The 18,529-nt window shown below is 46.8% G+C and overlaps 1 protein-coding gene across 1 annotated transcript in view; it reads right to left on the bottom strand.

Annotated features, from left to right (window-relative positions):
- The window catches only part of MUC16 (mucin 16, cell surface associated), a 122,554-nt gene that overhangs the window by 95,392 nt on the left and 8,633 nt on the right, over positions 1–18,529 (bottom strand). The window contains exons 2-4 of the mRNA XM_088839034.1: positions 10,955–14,875; positions 6,387–6,485; positions 586–696 (exon numbers count right to left, since the gene is read on the bottom strand). Of these exons, the coding sequence (XP_088695160.1) occupies positions 586–696; positions 6,387–6,485; positions 10,955–14,875 (4,131 nt within the window). The remainder of the gene's footprint in view (positions 1–585; positions 697–6,386; positions 6,486–10,954; positions 14,876–18,529) is intronic.

The raw sequence follows: 18,529 nt of genomic DNA, 5'->3' as shown, positions 1-18,529 counted from the left end.
AGAAAGTGGGCAGACAACTGGCCCTGTGACATTTTCTGTTGCTGAATTGATTGGCTACTATTAAGAACAATACAAATAACTAGGGTGAAGCAATAAACGTGTTCCATGAATACAATCTCTAGGAAAAAAACAATCAACATCCTCAGAGGGGCAAAAAGCCAAAGAAATCTATTTCAAACCTTGTCATTTTACTTCCTTAAACAATAAACTTTTGACCCCAGAGATGAGGGGAAAGGACCCAAATGGGATAGCCTTGAAGGAAATAGGGATGATGGGCTTCCCTGGTGGCTCAGTGGATGAGAATCCACCTCCCAGTGCAAGAGGCGTGGGTTTGATCCCTGGTCTGGGAGGATTCCACATCCTTGGAGTAACTGAGCCTGTGAGCCACAACTTCTGAAGCCCTCACACTCCAGAGCCCATGTTCTGCAACAAGAGAAGCCACCTCAGTGAGAATTCCCTGTATTGCAAGTAGAGAGTAGCTCCTGTTCTCCACAACTCCAGAAAAGCCCGTGTGTCAACAAAGACCCAGCACATCCAAAAATAAATAAAATTATAAAAGGAGATACAGATGGTGCTCCTACTTACCCACACTGATCGTAGTCATAAGAGATGCAGGATTACTGGTTGGCCAAGTGGTACCTCCATGTTCTCCTTGACTTGGCTCCCTGGTGACAGTGGCCACAGACTCACCTGGCCCTGAAGTAGAAGACAGAGGTGTTACCTTTGATTCCCTAAGAATATGGATCTGTGAAGACCGTTCTCACTAGACACTGGATTAGCAATGCCCTCATTTATCTCTCAGAAGGGATTTAAAGAATAACTGTCTCCTTTACATTAAATCTTATATTAAATCAAACCCTCAAGATGGTCATAAGGGATGAAAAGCTTTTTGTTAATTGTGGGAACTTCTCATCTGATTGGTTTCAAGAAAATAATTTTCTGACAAAAAAAGAACATAATATTTTCCTTTTTTAAAAAAATTATTGAAGTATGTTCGATTTACAGTGTTGTATTAATTTCTATTATACAGCAAAGTCATTCAGTTACACATATTATATATTCCTCTTCATATTCTTTTCCATTATGCTTTATCACAGGATATTGAATATAGTTTTCTGTGCTATACAGTAGGACCTTGTTGTTTATCCATCCTATATACTGTAGTTTGTATCTGCTAATCCCAAACTCTCAATCCTTCCCTCCCCAGCTCTGGCCCACTTGGCAACCATAGTCTGTTCTCTATGACTTTAAGTTTGATCCTGTTTCACAGGTATGCTCATTTGTGTTGTATTTTAGGTTCCACATGTAAGTGATATTATATGGTATTTGATAGCAAGTCTGTGCACTGAAATGAAAAATCCCGCATGACTCAATGAAGATCCCACATGCTGCTACTAAGACCCAACACAGCTAAATACATAAATATTTTTAAAGGTAGGTTCTGCCTGCTGCTGCTGCTGCTGCTGCTAAGTCGCTTCAGCCGTGTCCAACTCTGTGCAACCCCATAGACGGCAGCCCACCAGACTCCCAGCCCTGGGATTCTCCAGGCAAGAATACTGGAGTGGGTTTCCATTTCCTTCTTCAAGATTCTGCCTGCTGCTGCTGCTAAGTCACTTCAGTTGTGTCCGACTCTGTGCGACCCCATAGACGGAAGCCCACCAGGCTCCCCCCCGTCCCTGGGATTCTCCAGGCAAGAACACTGGAGTGGGTTGCCATTTCCTTCTCCAATGTGTGAAAGTGAAAAGTGAAAGTGAAGTCGCTCAGTTGTGTCCGATCCTTAGCGACCCCATGGACTGCAGCCCACCAGGCTCCTCCATCCATGGGATTTTCTAGGCAATAGTATTGGAGTGGCTTGCATTGCCTTCTCCGAGATTCTGCTTAGGAGGTATTAAAGCAGATCCCTGACAGCCATCTTCTCCCATTCAGTCACATCCACAAAAGCTTAGAACTCCAAAGCAAAGGAATTCAGGGTTCTTACTTGTAAATGGGGTGGAATTGTCAAGGACTGGAGCAGATCTGAACTCTGCACCAGAGGAGCTCTCCTTGCTAAGTGTAGTCTCAGCTATGCCAGATATGGGGACCTTCGGTGGTTCATCTTTAGCCACTGAAGTGGTGATGTCCACAGTGGTCATCCCAGGGGTCCTGTCCTCTCCTGTAGCAGTGCTCAGGGACCAGCAGTAATCTTCTGGGGATCAAATACCTGGGAAAGTGTTGGTTTTCTGAGACTGAATGTTTGTGGATAATGTGACTGGTGTCAGTTCTGAAGCAGGAGGAAGTGACATGAGGACTGTGGCTTCCCGTGCTTCAGCGGAACTGGAGGAAGGTAAGATGAAGCTGGGAAAGGAGACTGGGGAAAAGAGAAATTTGGTTTCTTCTTTAGAGAAAAAGCTTCCCCATGATAGTGTCCCTGGACCTCTGCTCACAGGAGCAGTCATCTTAGTCATATCCAAGGGTATCCTTTCCCAGAAATCTGTGATTGTTTTGTCCAGAACAACTGCATCCCCAGGCTTCATCCTAGTGGGACCTGTTGATGATGTAAAGCTAATATGTAAAGATTCCATTGTAGAACTGTTGGAAGAGGAGGTAGAACTATTGGCATTGGTTTCTTTGACGACATTGGATATCCCCAAGGACCGAGTAGGGCCTGGGCTACATATTCTGTCCAGAGATGTGAACCCAGTCCTGGTGACATCAGTAGTAGCAGCACCATACACCTGAGAAGGGATCGTGCTTCTCTCTAGGGCTGAGCAGGTCTCCCTAGGCCCAGAGGTTTCAGTGGAAACATGTTCTTCCTGAGTCCTGGTAGACAAAGGATGAGTGGAAAATGTCTGAGTCAGGTTGGTGGTCTCCACAGTGGATGTAGTGACCACTGAAGAAATGGTCTTGTGAGACACTGAGTGTGCAAGGGCAGAGGAACATGGCTCAGAACCAGAACTGATAGCCTGATGAGTGGTCACTGCTTCTTCTGTCAAATGATTCATCTCTGTGCCTGGGGTGGTCTTGGAAATGGCCAGTCTATCATGCGAACTACTGATCAAAATTGGAGATTTCTTGATCCCAGATTCCGTGCTTGTGCCCACAAGCTCTGTGGTCTTCAGTTGTCCAGAAAAGTGAGAGAACTCCTTGATTGTCTCCAGGGAGATGGAAGAGATTGATGCTATTTCTGTGGTCAGTTGTGTGGTCAAAGTTGTCTGTACTTCACTTCTAGAGATGGATGGATCTGTCATCTCCAATATAGGAGCCCCTAGGCTATGTCCCTGCGCACTGGAATTGAGGGTTAGGATTCTCACAGGAGATGTGATCTCTCCAGGAAGAGTCACTGAAACTGTGGACTTCTGTCTCGAAGATATAGAAGTCATGGTAGGAGAGAGCACGGAGCTCTGCTCTGGCTCTCCACTGGTGAGCACAAGATCTCTGGTGATGGACACTTCGGTGCTACTGACTGTCTGAGGCAACGTGACCCCATCTGTCATGGTCCTCAGAGGGAATGGCAGCAATGAGATGGATGAGTTATCAATGGATCCTGAAGTGACTCCTTGAGATCTTGTGGTTCCAACATGAACTGAACCTATTATAGACGCTGAAGACACAGACCTTCTAGGGACCAAATCCAAAGTGGAGACATCAGGCATAAAGGCTGGAGGGGAGCCATTGTCAGTCTGTGTGCTTGGCAGCTCAAGAGAAGTAATCAAAACAGGAAGGGCTGTTATTTCAGATCCTTGGGGAGTTGAATTTGTACCTGAAATCTCAGAGTGCTCACCTCCTGGTCATCAGGAAAAGTTGCAGTGGGAGAAGGTGTGCTTATGTTCCTTGGACTTAACGCTTCTGGTCTTGTGCTGAGGTCAGTGATTTTTATCTGAACAAGGGGACTATAGAGCACCCAGAATCATTCCAGTGAAAATTGAAGAATGATGGGTAGATTCTGTTGCTGTGGCCGTTGCTAAGGATGATGATGTTCTTCCTGTCTTATTGACCCCAGGAAAATCATGTAAGTGGCCAGCTGTGCCTGTGGAAGTCCATGGAGAAGTCCCTGGTGCTTGGGTGCTGTGTGGGGTTTTGAAGCCTCCTCTGTGGGGTAGGCATTAATGGTGAAACTGACCTCGTTCCCTTGGGGCTGGAGGTGATGACCTCCTGAGTGAGGTCCCCACCCTCGATTGTTAGCTCTGCAGGAAATGATGTCAGAGAAAGGGCCCCAGGTGGAGATGTAGTTTCAATGGTTTCCTGTCCTGTGATGGACTCAGACTTTGGCCCCATTGAAAAGAAGCTAGCCAGTGGTCTCTCTTGCAACACTGATAAGGCTGATAGTAGTTGAATCTTCCGGTCTACCAGAAGTCCAAGACTGAAATAATGTCGGCTCTGGAGGTGGTAAAGTTTTGTCTGTATCCACAGAGGAGACACTCAGTGTCAGGTCACTTCTGGCTGTCTGCTCTGACCTTGGGCTAGCAGAGGAATAAGGATCACCCACAAGTCTATGTATTATAGCTGCTATTTAGCTGTCGTTGTCTTTTTACTCAGGGCAATGGAAGGAAAGACTATGGAGCTGACCCATATCATGGTTCTGAGTTCAGATTTATCTGTCACTGAACCTTTGATTACTTTTTTTTTTTGGCCACACTGCTCAGCATGTGGGATCTTAATTCCCTGACAGGGAATCAAACCCATGACCCTTGCAGTGGAAGCATGGAGTCTTAACCACTGGACTGCCAGGGAAGGCCCAACCTGGGGTTACTTTGGTGATTCTAGCAAAGTTGGTTACAGAGTCTTGAAGGCTGGTGGGGCATGTGCTCAAAAGGGCATACATGTTCATTATGGTCCTTCCTATGGAGCCAAGCCATATGGATAAGTCCATTTCAATTGTCTTAAGAATCAGAATTGAGCTGACTCACTGAATATTCCCTATGAAACAAGGGAGGATATTGATCCTCTTTTTTAAACTTTTATTTCCTTCCTTATACTTTGAGTTTATTCTGTTCTTTTTCTTTATTTATTTAAATATTTTTTGGCTACAGTGGGTCTTCATTGCTGCATGTAAGCATTCTCTAGTTGCAGCAAGCAGGGGCTACTCTCTAGTTATGGTGCCTGGGCTTTTCACTGCAGTGACTTCTCTTGTGGAGCATGAGCTCTAGGGTGTGTGGGCTTCAGCAGTTGTGGCACACAGGCTTAATTGCTCCACAGTGTGCGAAATTTTCCCAGACCAGGGATTAAACTTGTGTCCCCTGCCTTAGCAGGGATTCCTAACCACTGTACCCCTAAGGAAGTTCCCTTCTTCCTCTATATTTTTATACACTTTTATTTTTCTCATCAAAAAAGAGCAGAAACCTTTTATCTTCTAGCACAGAGGGACATGTCAAATTATTATCATATATTTATACTTTTATTAGAATTCCTCAGAATTGTAAACAATTGAACATCATATCAGGAAAAAAACATGGAACATCAACATCCTTTAAACTTGTACCACTTATATATTTACACATAAAGTTACTGTATATATAAAAAATATTTTCAAAGACTCATGGGCTTGGGGATATTTAAAAGACACTTGCCACATTTGAATATTTACTAAAAAAATTCCACAAAATAATTTCAAACATTAAGCTACTGCAAAGAAACAGCAGATGTAAAAAAAAATGATAAACATATAAACTTTCAAGAATGGCCCAGACAAACTCTCAGTGAAGTTTTGCATCATTCTAAGCATTTTAAGTGAATACTTCCTCTCAACGACAAGCCATGTATCAAAAGCTGTAACAGTGGACAAGAATTCTTTCGCTTTCTGCACCATCTTAGCAATGAATTGATCTATAAAATAAACCTATGGCATCTCACTTTTATGTTTTCCTGCTCATGGCAACCCCTGATCTACCTGAGTGATAGTGCCTATTTTAGGAAAGCCCTTCATACTTGTCCGCTGACTTGTAGAGTCACTATATTCATTCCTAAGTGGAAGCAATTAGCTCTTGTGGATATAAATTATCAAACAGAAGCAATTAATGTTAGAAGTCAGATTAGAAATCTCCCTAAAAATGAGTATCAATAGCCTCTGAGTACAAAAGTAGAAAGTTGTGATTATCTACCAGAATCTGGAACATAGGCAATCAATTATCTTACTTCAAAGCGAAACTGTTAGTCAGTCACATCTGACTCTTTGCGACCCCATGGACTGTAGCCCACTAGGCTCCTCTGTCCATGGAATTCTCCAGGCAAGAATACTGGAGTGGGTTGCCATTTCCTACTCCAGAGGATCTTCCTGACTGAGGGATCAAACCTGCATCTCCTGCATTGGCAGGCAGATTCTTTACTGCTCAGCCACCAGGGAAGCCTCTTACTCCAAAGACCAGGAGAAAAGACTCAAGCATTATGTACCAAAATATGATCATACATACCCACGCTGATGGTCTCCAGAGATGTGAAGCTACCCATTGGCTGTGCAGTGCCTCCAGGTTCCTTGCCACTTAGATTCATGGTGGTGGTTGCCACTGAGCCTGAGGGAGAAGGGGATGGAAGTGTCAGTCTCCCATTCAAGTAAGATCACATACACAAGAAGTGTTCTTGCTAGATCCTGGCTCAGTATCTGAGCCTCATCTGCCTCTGAGAAAGCACTCTGGAAGGAATAATTCTCTTATTGGCATGAAATCAAACCCACAATATGACCTGGGTCTTAATTATAGAAAATAGTGGGACTCTGAATGTATTGGCCTCAAGCAAAAACATTTGGTGATAGTATGTCTCCATCACTTAAAAAAATATATTGAGGGCTTCCCTGGTGGTGCAGTGGTTAAGAGTCTGCAATGCAATGTGGGGGACACAAGTTTGATCCCTGGTCTGGGAATTTCCCACATGCCATGGAGCAACTAAGTCCATGTATCACAACTACTGAGCCTGTGCTCTAAAGCCTGGGAGCACTACTCCCAGGAACTACTGGCAGCTACTGAAGCCTGCATGCCTAGAGCCTGTGCTTCACAACAAGAGAAGCCACCACAACGAGAAGTCCATACACCGAAACTAGACAGTAGACCCACTTGCTGCAACTAGAGAAAGCCAGCACACAGCAACGAAGACCCAGCAGAGCCAAAAATAAACAGCTGAATAAGTAAAATTAAAAAACACTGGATTCTCCTTTATTGATGGCCACACTGTGGCATGTGGGATCTTAGTTTCCAAACCAGAGATTGAACCTGCATCCTTGGCTCAACTACTGGACAATCAGGGAAGTCCTTCCATCACTCATAATGTGTGAATTCACCATTGTTTAATTTTTCACTCCTATGGTTTGGACTCCACATAAGTAAAATCAGAATAATATCTAGAGTTATTATATCTGGTTAGTTAACATATAAAAATATTTCTTGATTACTCATTTTGTCATTTCTTTTATCATTCTTTTATAATTATTATCACACACACTCTACCTCTGGGGAGGAAAAAGCTAGGCTCCGGCTGGAAGGACCTGAATCTGGGCTCAAGGATGCTAAAAGTGTCACTAGTTGCATATAGATAGTAGAATGACCCTATGAGATATGTGGAAACTGAAAGGGGAGGTGAAAGATACTGCAGAGACTTTGTAAGTGAGAGCAGAAGGAGATGAAGACAAAACATGGAGCTGGTTGCTTCTAGCAGAGCCGGGCACAGGAGATGAGGTTGGTGGTTCTGGCATTCTCAGAACTGGTATGTGAAGGCTGAAGCTGGATGTGTTAGTTGATTAAAGGTGAGGTTTTGGGGGTGGGGGTTTCTCTGGTGGTCCAGTGGCTAAGACTCAGAGCTCCCAGTGCAGGGGTGCATGGGTTCAATCCCTGCTCAGGGAACTAGATCCCACATGCTGCAACTAAGAGTTCGTATGCTGTAACCAGGAGTTCGCCTGCTGCAACTAAGACACAGCTCAGCCAAATAAATAAATAAATAAAATAAAAATAAGGTAGATGCTAGGGGCAGAGACTCTCCCTTCTGACAACTCCATTGAGGGAACTGAGGTGGAATACCCAGGGGGACCAGAGGTGTGCTTCCGTATAAGGAAGTCATAGAAGGTAACTTGAGCTGTTCCCATTTACTAGTTTCAATTTTATCCCTTAACATGCTTGTGGTGACTCTCCTACTGAAAAATGTGGTCACTGTGACTTTGTAAGTGAGAACAGAAGGAGATGAGGATAAAATATGAGCCAGTTAAAAGATGAGCCAGTTGCTTCCAGCAGAGCCAGGCACAGGAGATGAGTGAATTGCAATTGTTTGTGGAGTCAGAGGTGGGCTGGTTCCATCCCCAGAAAGTGTAATCCCACCAGGGGTCAAGTGATAGAATGCATCAGAAAACGTGCCAACTGGGAATTCCCTGGTGGTCCAGTGGTTAGGATTCTTACTTTCACTGCCAGGGATTGCAGGCTGGATCCTTGGTTGGGGAACTAAGATCCTACAAGCCAGACCCATGGCAAAAAAAGGAAAGAGAGTAAAGAAAGAAAAAGAATATTACTCAGTCACTAAGAAGAATTAAATAATGCCATTTGAAATATCATATGACATCCCTTATAGGTGGAATCTAAAAAGAAATGATTCAAATGAACTTACAAAACAGAAAGAGACTCATAGACTTAGCAAATGAACTTATGGTTGCCAGGGGAAGGGATAGTTAGGGACATTGGGAAAGTCATGTACACATTGCTATATTTAAAACGGATAGCCAGCAAAGAGCTATTGTACAGCATATGGAACTCTGCTCAATGTTATGTGGCAACCTGGATAGGAAGGGAGTTTGGGGCAGAATGGATGCATGTATATGTGTGGCTGAGTCCCTTTGCTGTTCACCTGAAACTATCACAACATCGTTTGTTAATCCAGCTATATCCCAATACAAAATGCTTTAAAAAAATAAAAATTAAAAATGTTAACAAAATGGATAACTAACAAGGACCTACTGCATAGCACAGGGAACTGTGCTCAATGTTACATGGCAGCCTGGAGGGGAGGGTAGTTTAGGAGAGAATGGACATACGTATATGTATGGCTGAGTCCCTTCACTGTTCACCTGAAGCTATCACAACATTTTAGTTGGCTATATACCAATACAAAATGGGCTTCCCTGGTAAGTCAGTCGGTAAAGAATCCGCCTGCAATGCAGGAGACCCTGGTTTGACTCCTGGGTCGGGAAGATCCTCTGGGAAAGGGATAGGCTACCCACTCCAGTATTCTTGGGTTTCCTTGGTGGCTCAGCTGGTAAAGAATCCACCTGCAATGTGGGAGACCTGGGTTCGATCACTGGGTTGGGAAGACCCCCTGGAGAAAGGAATGGCTACCCACTCCAGTATTCTGGCATGGAGAATTCCATGGACTATTCCATGGGGTCACAAAGAGTCGGAGACGACTGAGTGACTTTCACTTTCAATACAAAATTAAAAGTTCAAAAAATAAATAAAATTTTTAAAAAAGAAAGTGTGCCAACCAATTGGCTTGAGGGCTGGAGCTAGAAGTACCCACTGATTGAAATGGAGACATTGAGTTTGGGACACTGTTCTTGGCCAAGAAAAATCTGTAATTGTCTCAGAGGGAGATGAGGTTCCAATGGGCAAGTGGCTTATTCCCATCTTTCTTTCACATTCAGAGCCCCTTGTGGATTTTACATTGGTGGGAGCTAGGGAATGAACAGTGACTGGGCCACTTGTGTCTCTGCTGTGAGTGTGGCCACGGGTGCTTCCCTAACAGAAGTCCTTTCCATGGAGGTCGCTGTTGGAGAAGTAAGTCTAGGGACCACCACAGAAGCAAGGAGAGAAAAGGCAGAGGCTGAAATAGTGGTTGGTGCAAAATGTCATCTTGAAAGTGTTGAAATGAAATGGTTAGTCGCCCAGTCATGTCTGACTCTTTGTAATACCATGGACTGTAGCCCACCAGGCTCCTCTGTCCGTGGAATTCTCCAGGCAAGAATACTAGAGTGGGTTGCCATTCTCTTCTCTAGTGGATCATCCCAACTCAGGGATCGAACCCGCAAATACTGAGCCACATACTGCAACCCACACACACTAGAGCCTGTGCTCCACAAAGAGAGAAGCCACAGCAATGAGAAAGCCAGGCACTGCTACTAGAGAGTAGGGTCTGCTCTCCACAACTAGAGAAGTGCCCTTGCAGCAACGAAGACCCAGCACAGTAAAAAATAAATACATAAGTAAAATTATTAAATAAAAAATTAAACTGGTCTCTGGCCAGATTCTGTTTAGACATACAGTGAAATAAATAAAAGTGCCATTGTTGGATATCATGACTGCAGAAGCAAAGCAGAAGTCCTAGATGGGTGAGAATGGCTGTCCTGGTGGAGTTTGTAACTGAGGCACTGCTTGTGTCTCTGAGTTAACTCCCTAGGTGGGAGGTAGAAAACTGAGTTGAATGTGTGCTGTGTGTTTCCATGGTGAGGAAGCTGTGGGTAGGGGGCATAGATGATGACCTAGGTGGTCATTAAACTGAAAGTAGAGGTCTTAGGTTGAAACACGGATAGATTCAAAATTTCCCTTGGTTTCCTCTCCAGTAGGTGGGCCTTCCCAGGAGGCTCAGTGGTAAAGAATCCGTCTGCCAATGCAGGAGACACAGGTTCGATCCCTGGGTCAGAAAGATCATCTGAAGAAGAAGGAACTGGCAACCCATTCCAGTATTCTTGCCTGGAGAATCCATGGACAGAGGAGCCTGGTGAGTACAGTCCATGGGATCACAAAAGATTCGGACATGACTTAGCAACTAAACAGTGTTAACAATAAATAGGTGGCTGTTGGTCTTGCTGAGGAGGAAGGGGTGAAGAGAGAAAAGTGGATTTCTTTTGAGAAATGTTGACAAGGTTGAGGGGACAAGGATCAGCTGATCCCTCTGAAGCCGAGGGGGTGAGTGTGGGGAGGGTGGGTGAACCTGTGATATCAAGAGACCAAGCCCGAGGACACGTTTGTCCCTCTGCCCGAGAGAGACGAGAGAAACAGAGAGGAAGTCATACCTCTGACTCTTTCAGTGCTTGCTTCTGCATTACTGAGTGTACTGGACAGAGGGGAGGCCGAGCTGGGCTCTGTCTTTGCTGTGGTCTCAGGGGTCTCCGTGTGCACAGGGGAGGTGAACTTAAGATCTGAAGCTGTGCCGAGCCCTGATGCTGTATCATCAGGAATTGAAGTGGACATCAACAGAGGAGGACTGGTGCTTTTCATGATACCTCCTGCAGGGCTGGTTTCAGAAGGGGAAAAATGATGTCTGGAGGTTGATGGAGTCAGACTCCAGCTGCTTGGCTCCCCAGAATCAGGATTCCCTGTAGATAAGACTTCTGGAATTGTGGAAGAAACCTTGCTTGATGTTGGGGCTGTCCCTGCTGGAGCACTTGAGCCAGGAGCCACTGTGGTCACTGCTGTAGCCATGGACACTGGGGCACTGCTGACGGCAAGGGTCAAATGTGTAATCGTTTCAGAGGAAGCTGTGTCTCTGCTAGTTAGGTAGGGTGTATCCTGGCTGGTCCTTGTGTCGCTGTCGCCTGTCTGAGAGATCTCAGTGGGAGATGTAAACTCCTCAGTGGTTTGTCTGGTTGTGGCTTCTAGGGTGGGTGTGTCTGAAGATGTTTCTCCAGGTGATGTTGTTTCAGTGAAGCTTATACTTGGCTCAGTGGACTCAGAATTCACCCAGGTGTCATAGGAGATGTTGTTATGGCCTGTCTCATTGGTCAGTGTTTTCTCTGCAGAACTTGTCTCTGTCTCCCAAGTGGGCTGGGGTTCAGTTGAGGGTTCACTTGTACCTGCATTGGTCCATGATGCTTCTCTTGGGGTGCTGGAATCAAGTGTCCTGGAGATGTCTGAGCTCTCAGGGGCAGTTGTGCTAGGCCTGTGTCTTTCAGAAGTGATGTGTGGTGTTCTGAGCTCCCATCCTGAGTAGGATTTTGAGACCTGAATTGAGCTTGTCCCCCTGCCGTCAGCAGAACTGAAGCCTGGGGAGGGGGCAGAGGTGGTGGCCGAATTATTCTCCCTTCCAGGAGCAGAGGTCACAGATGGAGCCACAGGTGCTGTCAAAGGTTCTCTGGTATGTTTCTCAGTCATAGATGGATGAGTACTGGTCTTCCCTATGACAGAGGTGGTAGAAGGGGATGTGGTTTTCACTCCTGGAACCTGGGTGATGCCGAGGGTGGCCAGACCAGCTGAAACTTCCGAAACCAAGGTGCTGGCTGTTGCGATGCTAGGTGAGTCTGTGGCATCAGGGGATGTACTCAGCATGAGGACAGTCCTTGCTGTCCCTTCTCCTGATGGAGATGAGTGGCCCCCAGGGAAAGTTGTACCTCTGACTTTTTTGGCACTAGTTTCTGCCTCAGTTGGCGTTTGGACGATAGGGAAAGCCGAGCTGGGCTCTGTCTTTGCTGTGGTTTCTGTATGCATGGGGGAGGTGACCACATGGTCTGCAGCTGTGCCGATCCGTGATGTTGTATCACCAGGAGTTGAGGTGGACAGCAGCAGAGGAGGGCTGGTGGGTATCATGCTGTCTCCTGCAGGGGTGCTGTTGGGAGAGGAGAAGTGATGTCCAGGGTTGGACGGAGTCAGAACCTGGCTGGTTCCCGCCCTAGAATCTGGCTTCCCTGTAGATAACATCTCAGGTATTTTGGAAAAAACCTTGCTTAATGGGGGGGTTGTCTCTGCTGGAGCACTTGAGCCAGGAGCCACTGTGGTCACTGTTGTAGCCACAGACACTGGGACATTGCTGACGGCCAGGGTCAAATGTGTAGTTGTTTCAGAGGAAGCTGTGTCTCTACTAGTTAGGTAGGGTGTATCCTGGCTGGTCCTTGTGTCGCTGTCGCCTGTCTGAGAGATCTCAGTGGGAGATGTAAACTCCTCAGTGGTTTGTCTGGTTGTGGCTTCTAGGGTGGGTGTGTCTGAAGGTGTTTCTCTGGGTGATGCTGTTTCAGTGGAGCTTGACCTTGGTGTGGTGGAGCCAGCAACCCCCCAGGTAATAGGGGAAACGGTGACAGGACCAGTTTCACTGGTCAGTATCTTTATTCCAGGACTTGTCTCTGTCCACCTGGTGAGCTGGGATCCAGGTAAGTGTTGACCTGTACCTGCACTGCTCCATGATGCTTCTGTTGAGGTGCTGGAAACAGGAGTCCTGGAGAAGTCAGAGCTCTCAGGGGGAGCTGTGCTTGGGATATGTCTTTCAGAAATGGTGTGGGGGCTTCTGAGTGTCCTCCCTCGGTGTGATGGAGAGACCTGAGTAGTACTTGTCTCTCTGCTATCAGTGGTGCTCAAATTTGGGGAAGGGTCAGAGGTGGTCATCCAATTACTCTCCCTTCCAGGAACAGAGACCTCAGGTGGAGCTGTAGATCCACTGAAGGTTTCCTTGGTCTCATTTCCAGTTAATGATGGATGGATATTGGTCTTCTCTGAGATGGAGGTGGTGGAAGAGGATGTGGTTTTCACTCTTGGAACCTGGGTTATGCTGAGGGTGCCTGGTCCAGAGGACCCTTCCCAAGTCAAGGTGCTGACTGTGGAGATGCTGCGTGAGTCTGTGGCATCAGGGGATGTGCTAAGTGTGAAGACACTCCTTGTTGTCCCTTCCCCTGAGGGAGATGGGTAGCCCAGAGGGGAAGTAGTACCTCTGACTCTTTCAGCACTGGTTTCTGTATGACTTGATGTTCTGGAAAGAGGAAAAGCTCGGTTTGGCTCTGTCCTTTCTGTGTTCCCAGGGGTCTCTGTGTCCTTGGAGGAGGCGACCGTGTGCTCTGAAGATGGGCTGGACCATGATCCTGTAGGATCAGGACTGGAAGTGGACAAGAACAGAGGTATGCTGGTGGGGGTCATGAGGTCTCCTGGTGGGCTGGTGTCAGGAGAGGAGAAGTGTTGCTCAGCGTTGGATACAGTCAGAACCCCGCTCGTTCCCTCCTTAGAATCTGGCTTCCCAGGCATTTTGGAAGAAGTCTTTCTTGATATTGGGGTTGTCCCTCCTGGAGCACTTGAGCCAGGATCCAGCATGGTCACTGCTGTCAACATGGACATAGGGGTAGAACCAAAGGCCGGAGTCAAATCTGTAGCTGTTTCAGCTGGAGCTGTGGCTCCTGTAGGTAGGGATTTTGTATCCTGACTGATACTTGTGTCACTGTTACCTGTCCGTGTGATCTCAGTGGAAGGTGTAATCTCCTCAGGGGTTGGACCAGCTGTGGCTTCCAGGGTGGGTGTGTCTGAAGATGTTTCTCCAGGTGATGCTGTTTCAGTGAAGCTTGTGCTTGGCTCAGTGGACTCAGAAACCACCCAGTCATTAAGGGAGGTGTGGATAGGGTCTGTCCCAGCAGTCAATGTTTCCTCTGTAGGACTTGTCTCTGTCCCCCAGGTGGGCTGGAGTTCACTTGAGGGTTCACTTGTACCTGCGCTGGTCCACATTTCTTCTGATAAGGTGCTGGAATCTAATGTCCTGGAGACGTCAGAGCTCCCGGGGGCAGTTGTGCTGGGGCTATACCCGTCAGCAGTGGTGTCAGGACTTCTGAGCTCCCCTGCTGTGTGTGATGGATAGACCTGAGTAGAACTTTCTTGCTGGCTGTCAACAGTGCTCAAATTTGAGGTGTTAGAGGTGGTACCCCAACTGTTTATTCTTTCAGTAACAGAGGTCTCAGGTGGAGCTATAGAGGCACTCAAATTTCCCCTGGTCTCATTTTCAGCCATTGTTTGATGGTTGATGGTGTTCTCTGGGACAAAGATGGTAGAAGGAGATGTGATTGTGACTCCTGAAACACTGGTAAGGTTGATGTTCTCAGGACTCCTTTGTTCTCCAGAAGTTAAAGTACTGGTTTTGCTGATGCTGGTTGATTCTGTGGTTCCTGTGGGTCTAGAATTCTCCAGTGTGATGTGGGTGTTGCTGCCTGGTCTTGTCAAGGACTGGGTAGACATCATTGATGCAGTGGGGCCTGTGGGTTCAATTAGGGATGGGTCATTGTTATCTCTTGGTGTTCAAGTTTAAGACTAGTCCTCTGGAACTTCCCTGGTGGCTCAGTGGTAAAGAATCCACCTGCAAATGCAGGGGACACGGGTTCGATCCTCGGTTCTGGGAAGATCCCACATGCCAAGGGGCAACTAAGCCCGTGTGCTACAACTACTGAGCCTGTGCTCTAGAACCCATGTTCCACAGTAAGAAGCCCGAGCACAGCAAAGAAGAGTAGCTCCACTTTCTGCAACTAGAGAAAGTCCTCAGACAGCAACAAAGATCCAGCGCAGACAAAAATAAATAAATAAAATTTTAAAAGAAAAAATATAGTCCTCTGAGTGGAGTTGGCTGCTACAGACCTACTTTGCTTTGCATGTGCACTCAGTCATGTGTGACTCTGTGACTCTATCGACTGTAGCCCTCCAGGCTCCTCTATCCATGGGACCTGCCAGGCAAGAATACTGAGTGAGTTGCCATTTCCTCCTCCAGGGGATTTTCCCGACCCAGGTCTCCCACACTGCAGGTGGATTCTTTACCATTGTGCCATCTGGGAAGCCTACTACCGAGCTCCTGCAGTTTTATTTTGTGGTGTGAGATTTAGGTAGAATCTCTGGGCTCTCCTGGACAAAGCTGGGTCTGTATGAACTGTTATGTAGTGGAGGCTGGAGGAAACATGGGCAACTCTTCTGATTAAGAATACATAAGTTGGGTGGAATGAACTGGGAGGTTGAGATTGACATATATACACTGCTGCTGCTACTGCTAAGTCACTTCAGTCGTGTCTGACTCTGTGTGACCCCATAGATGGAAGCCCACCAGGCTCCCCCATCCCTGGGATTCTCCAGGCAAGAACACTGGAGTGGGTTGCCATTTCCTTCTCCAATGTGTGAAAGTGAAAGTGAAGTCACTCAGTCGTGTCCGACCCTTAGCGACCCCACGGACTGCAGCCTACCAGGCTCCTCCATCCATGGGATTTTCTAGGCAAGAGTACTGGAGTGGCTTGCCATTGCCTTCTCCGATATATACACTACTATGTATAAAACAGATGACTAATGAGAACCTACGTATAGGCCAGGGAACCCTACTCAGTGCTGCGTGGCGACTTAAATGGGAAATAAATCCAAAAATGAGGGGCTATATACCTAATTTGTAGCCTCTGATCTGTTCTGGACTATCTTTGATTGGTTTGTGTGCTGTTATGTGGAAAATATCTGATGATATGGTTAGATCTGAGCTTCCCTGTGAGCGCAGTGGTAAAGAACCCACCTGCCAATGCAGGAAACACAGGTTTGATTCCTGGGTTGGAAATATCCCCCAGAGGAGGAAATGGCAACCCATTCCAGTATTCTTGACCTGGGAGAATCCCCATGGACAGAGGAGTCTGGCGGGCTAACTAACTAACACAACATTGTACAGGGTTGGCCAAAAAGTTCATCTGGTTTTTCTATAACACCTCATGGAAAAATCTTTACAAACTTTGAGGGCAACCCAATAAATCAACTACGTATGTGCTTAGTCACTCATTTGTGTCCGACTCTTTTTGACCCCATGGACTGGAGCCCACCAGGTTCCTCTGTCCATGGGCTTTTCCAGGCAAGAATACTGGAGTGGGTTGCCACGCATCAACTATACTCCAATAAAAAAATTTAAAACAGAAACAGTTCTTTGTCTCTGAAGCATCCTCCAAAGTTCATGTCCCAGATGAGCCACGCTTTCAGAGACATAACTGTGAAGAAAACAGGGACTCAAAAAAAATAGGTTGAACATTGTCCCCAAGGATGTCCCCAAAGCAGGACTCATGACAGGACTGGGGACCGAACCCTGGCTGAAGAAGAGGTATCTGTGGGTACCACTTGACACAAACCCAGAGGTTTCTTCGGAAGGCCCTGTGGCAGTAGAGAAAGGGGTGCAGAGGGAGAGGTGGCAAGCTGAAGGCCTCTGTAAGAGCCTGGGGAGAGCTCAGCACTGAGCTCATCCTGGGGCTCTCAGAGGAGCCGTGAGTGACGGAAAAGATGCTTTGCTTGTCTTGCCATCAGTGCCGCAGCACCTGAGCTTGGGTTCTGCTTTGCACAGAGCGGACGAACCTGCATCCCCTTAGGCTATCAGGGCAGCGGTCAGGACTGGGGAATGAGGCTGCAGACCAGTAAGTCTCATCAAGTGAGATTTTTTGCCTTTATTATTCATGCCGCAGATATTTCCTGCATACCTACTATTTCCAGGTACTACGACAGGCTGCATTTGGCAATGTCTGGAGAGTTGGGAGTCCCTTGGACTGCAAGGAGATCCAACCAGTCCATTCTAAAGGAGATCAATCCTGGGTGTTCATTGGAAGCACTGATGCTAAAGCTGAAACTCCAATATTTTGGCCACCTCATGCGAAGAGTTGACTCACTGGAAAAGACTGATGCTGGGAAAGGTTGGGGGTGGGAGGAGAAGGGGATGACAGAGAATGAGATGGCTGGATGGCATCACCGACTCTGTGGACATGAGTTTGAGTGAACTCCGGGAGTTGGTGATGGACAGGGAGGCCTGGCGTGCTGTGATTCATGGGGTTGCAGAGAGTCGGACATGACTGAGTGACTGAACTGAACTGAACTGAACTGGAGACACTTTGGGGATTCCCAGGTGGCTTCCCAGAGCAACTCAGAGGTACAGAATCTGCCTGCCAGTACAGGAGACACAGGAGACTTGGCTTCCATCTCTGGGTTGGGAAGATCCCTGGGAGAAAGTAATGGCAATCCACTCCAGTATTCTTCCCAATCCAATGGGCAGAGGTGCCTGGCAGGCTACAGTCCATGGGGTCACAAAGAATTAGACATGACTGAGCATGTACTCATGGAGACATTTTTGGTTGTCATGATTCGAGGGTCGGTTGCTATTGGCATCTTGTGGGTAGAGACCAGGGATGCTGCTTAATACCTTCCAATGCACAGGTCAGTGCTCCCACAACAAAGAATGATCCAGACTCAGATATACTGACCTCTGTGCCCAATTGAGAGACTGTTCTAGTGCGCTTGGTCTAAGCTTACAGCTGTTTCATAGAAAAAGCAGATAGGAACCCAATTTAGTGGGTTGTCAACAGCACCAAAAATGTAAGAGGATAACAGAATAAGGCATCAGGGCACAGTGGGTGCAGCAGGGGTAAATGATTTAACAAAAAAAGTATTTTTAGATACACACACACCTAAGCACATAGCTGGTCACAATGTACAATGTATTTCTTTTTTATGCCCTCATAGCTCAGTTGGTAAAGAATCTGCCTGCAATGCAGGAGTGAAAGAGTCACTCAGTCACATCCGACTCTTTGCAATCCAGGCCAGAATACTGGAGTGGGTAGCCTTTCCCTTCTCCAGGGGATCTTTTCAACCCAGGGATCGAACCCAGGTCTCCCACATTGCAGGTGGATTCTTTACCAGCTGAGCCACAAGGGAAGCAATGCAGGAGACCCTGGTTTGATTCCTGGGTTGGGAAGATCCGCTGGAGAAGGGAAAGGCTACCCACTCCAGTATTCTGGCCTGGAGGATTCCATGGGCAGAGGAACCTAGTGGGCTACAGTCCATATATTCGCAGAGTCAGACACACAGAGCAACACACACACACACACACACCCCTCTCCCTCTTGGACTTCCCTCCCAGC

The sequence above is a fragment of the Moschus berezovskii genome, chromosome 8 (genome assembly GCF_049115385.1).
Source record: "Moschus berezovskii isolate FMDL1 chromosome 8, NW_MosBer_1.0, whole genome shotgun sequence".
NCBI lineage: Eukaryota > Metazoa > Chordata > Mammalia > Artiodactyla > Moschidae > Moschus > Moschus berezovskii.
Note: the sequence above shows the minus strand (reverse complement) of the source record. Positions and strands in the feature narration are given on the sequence as shown.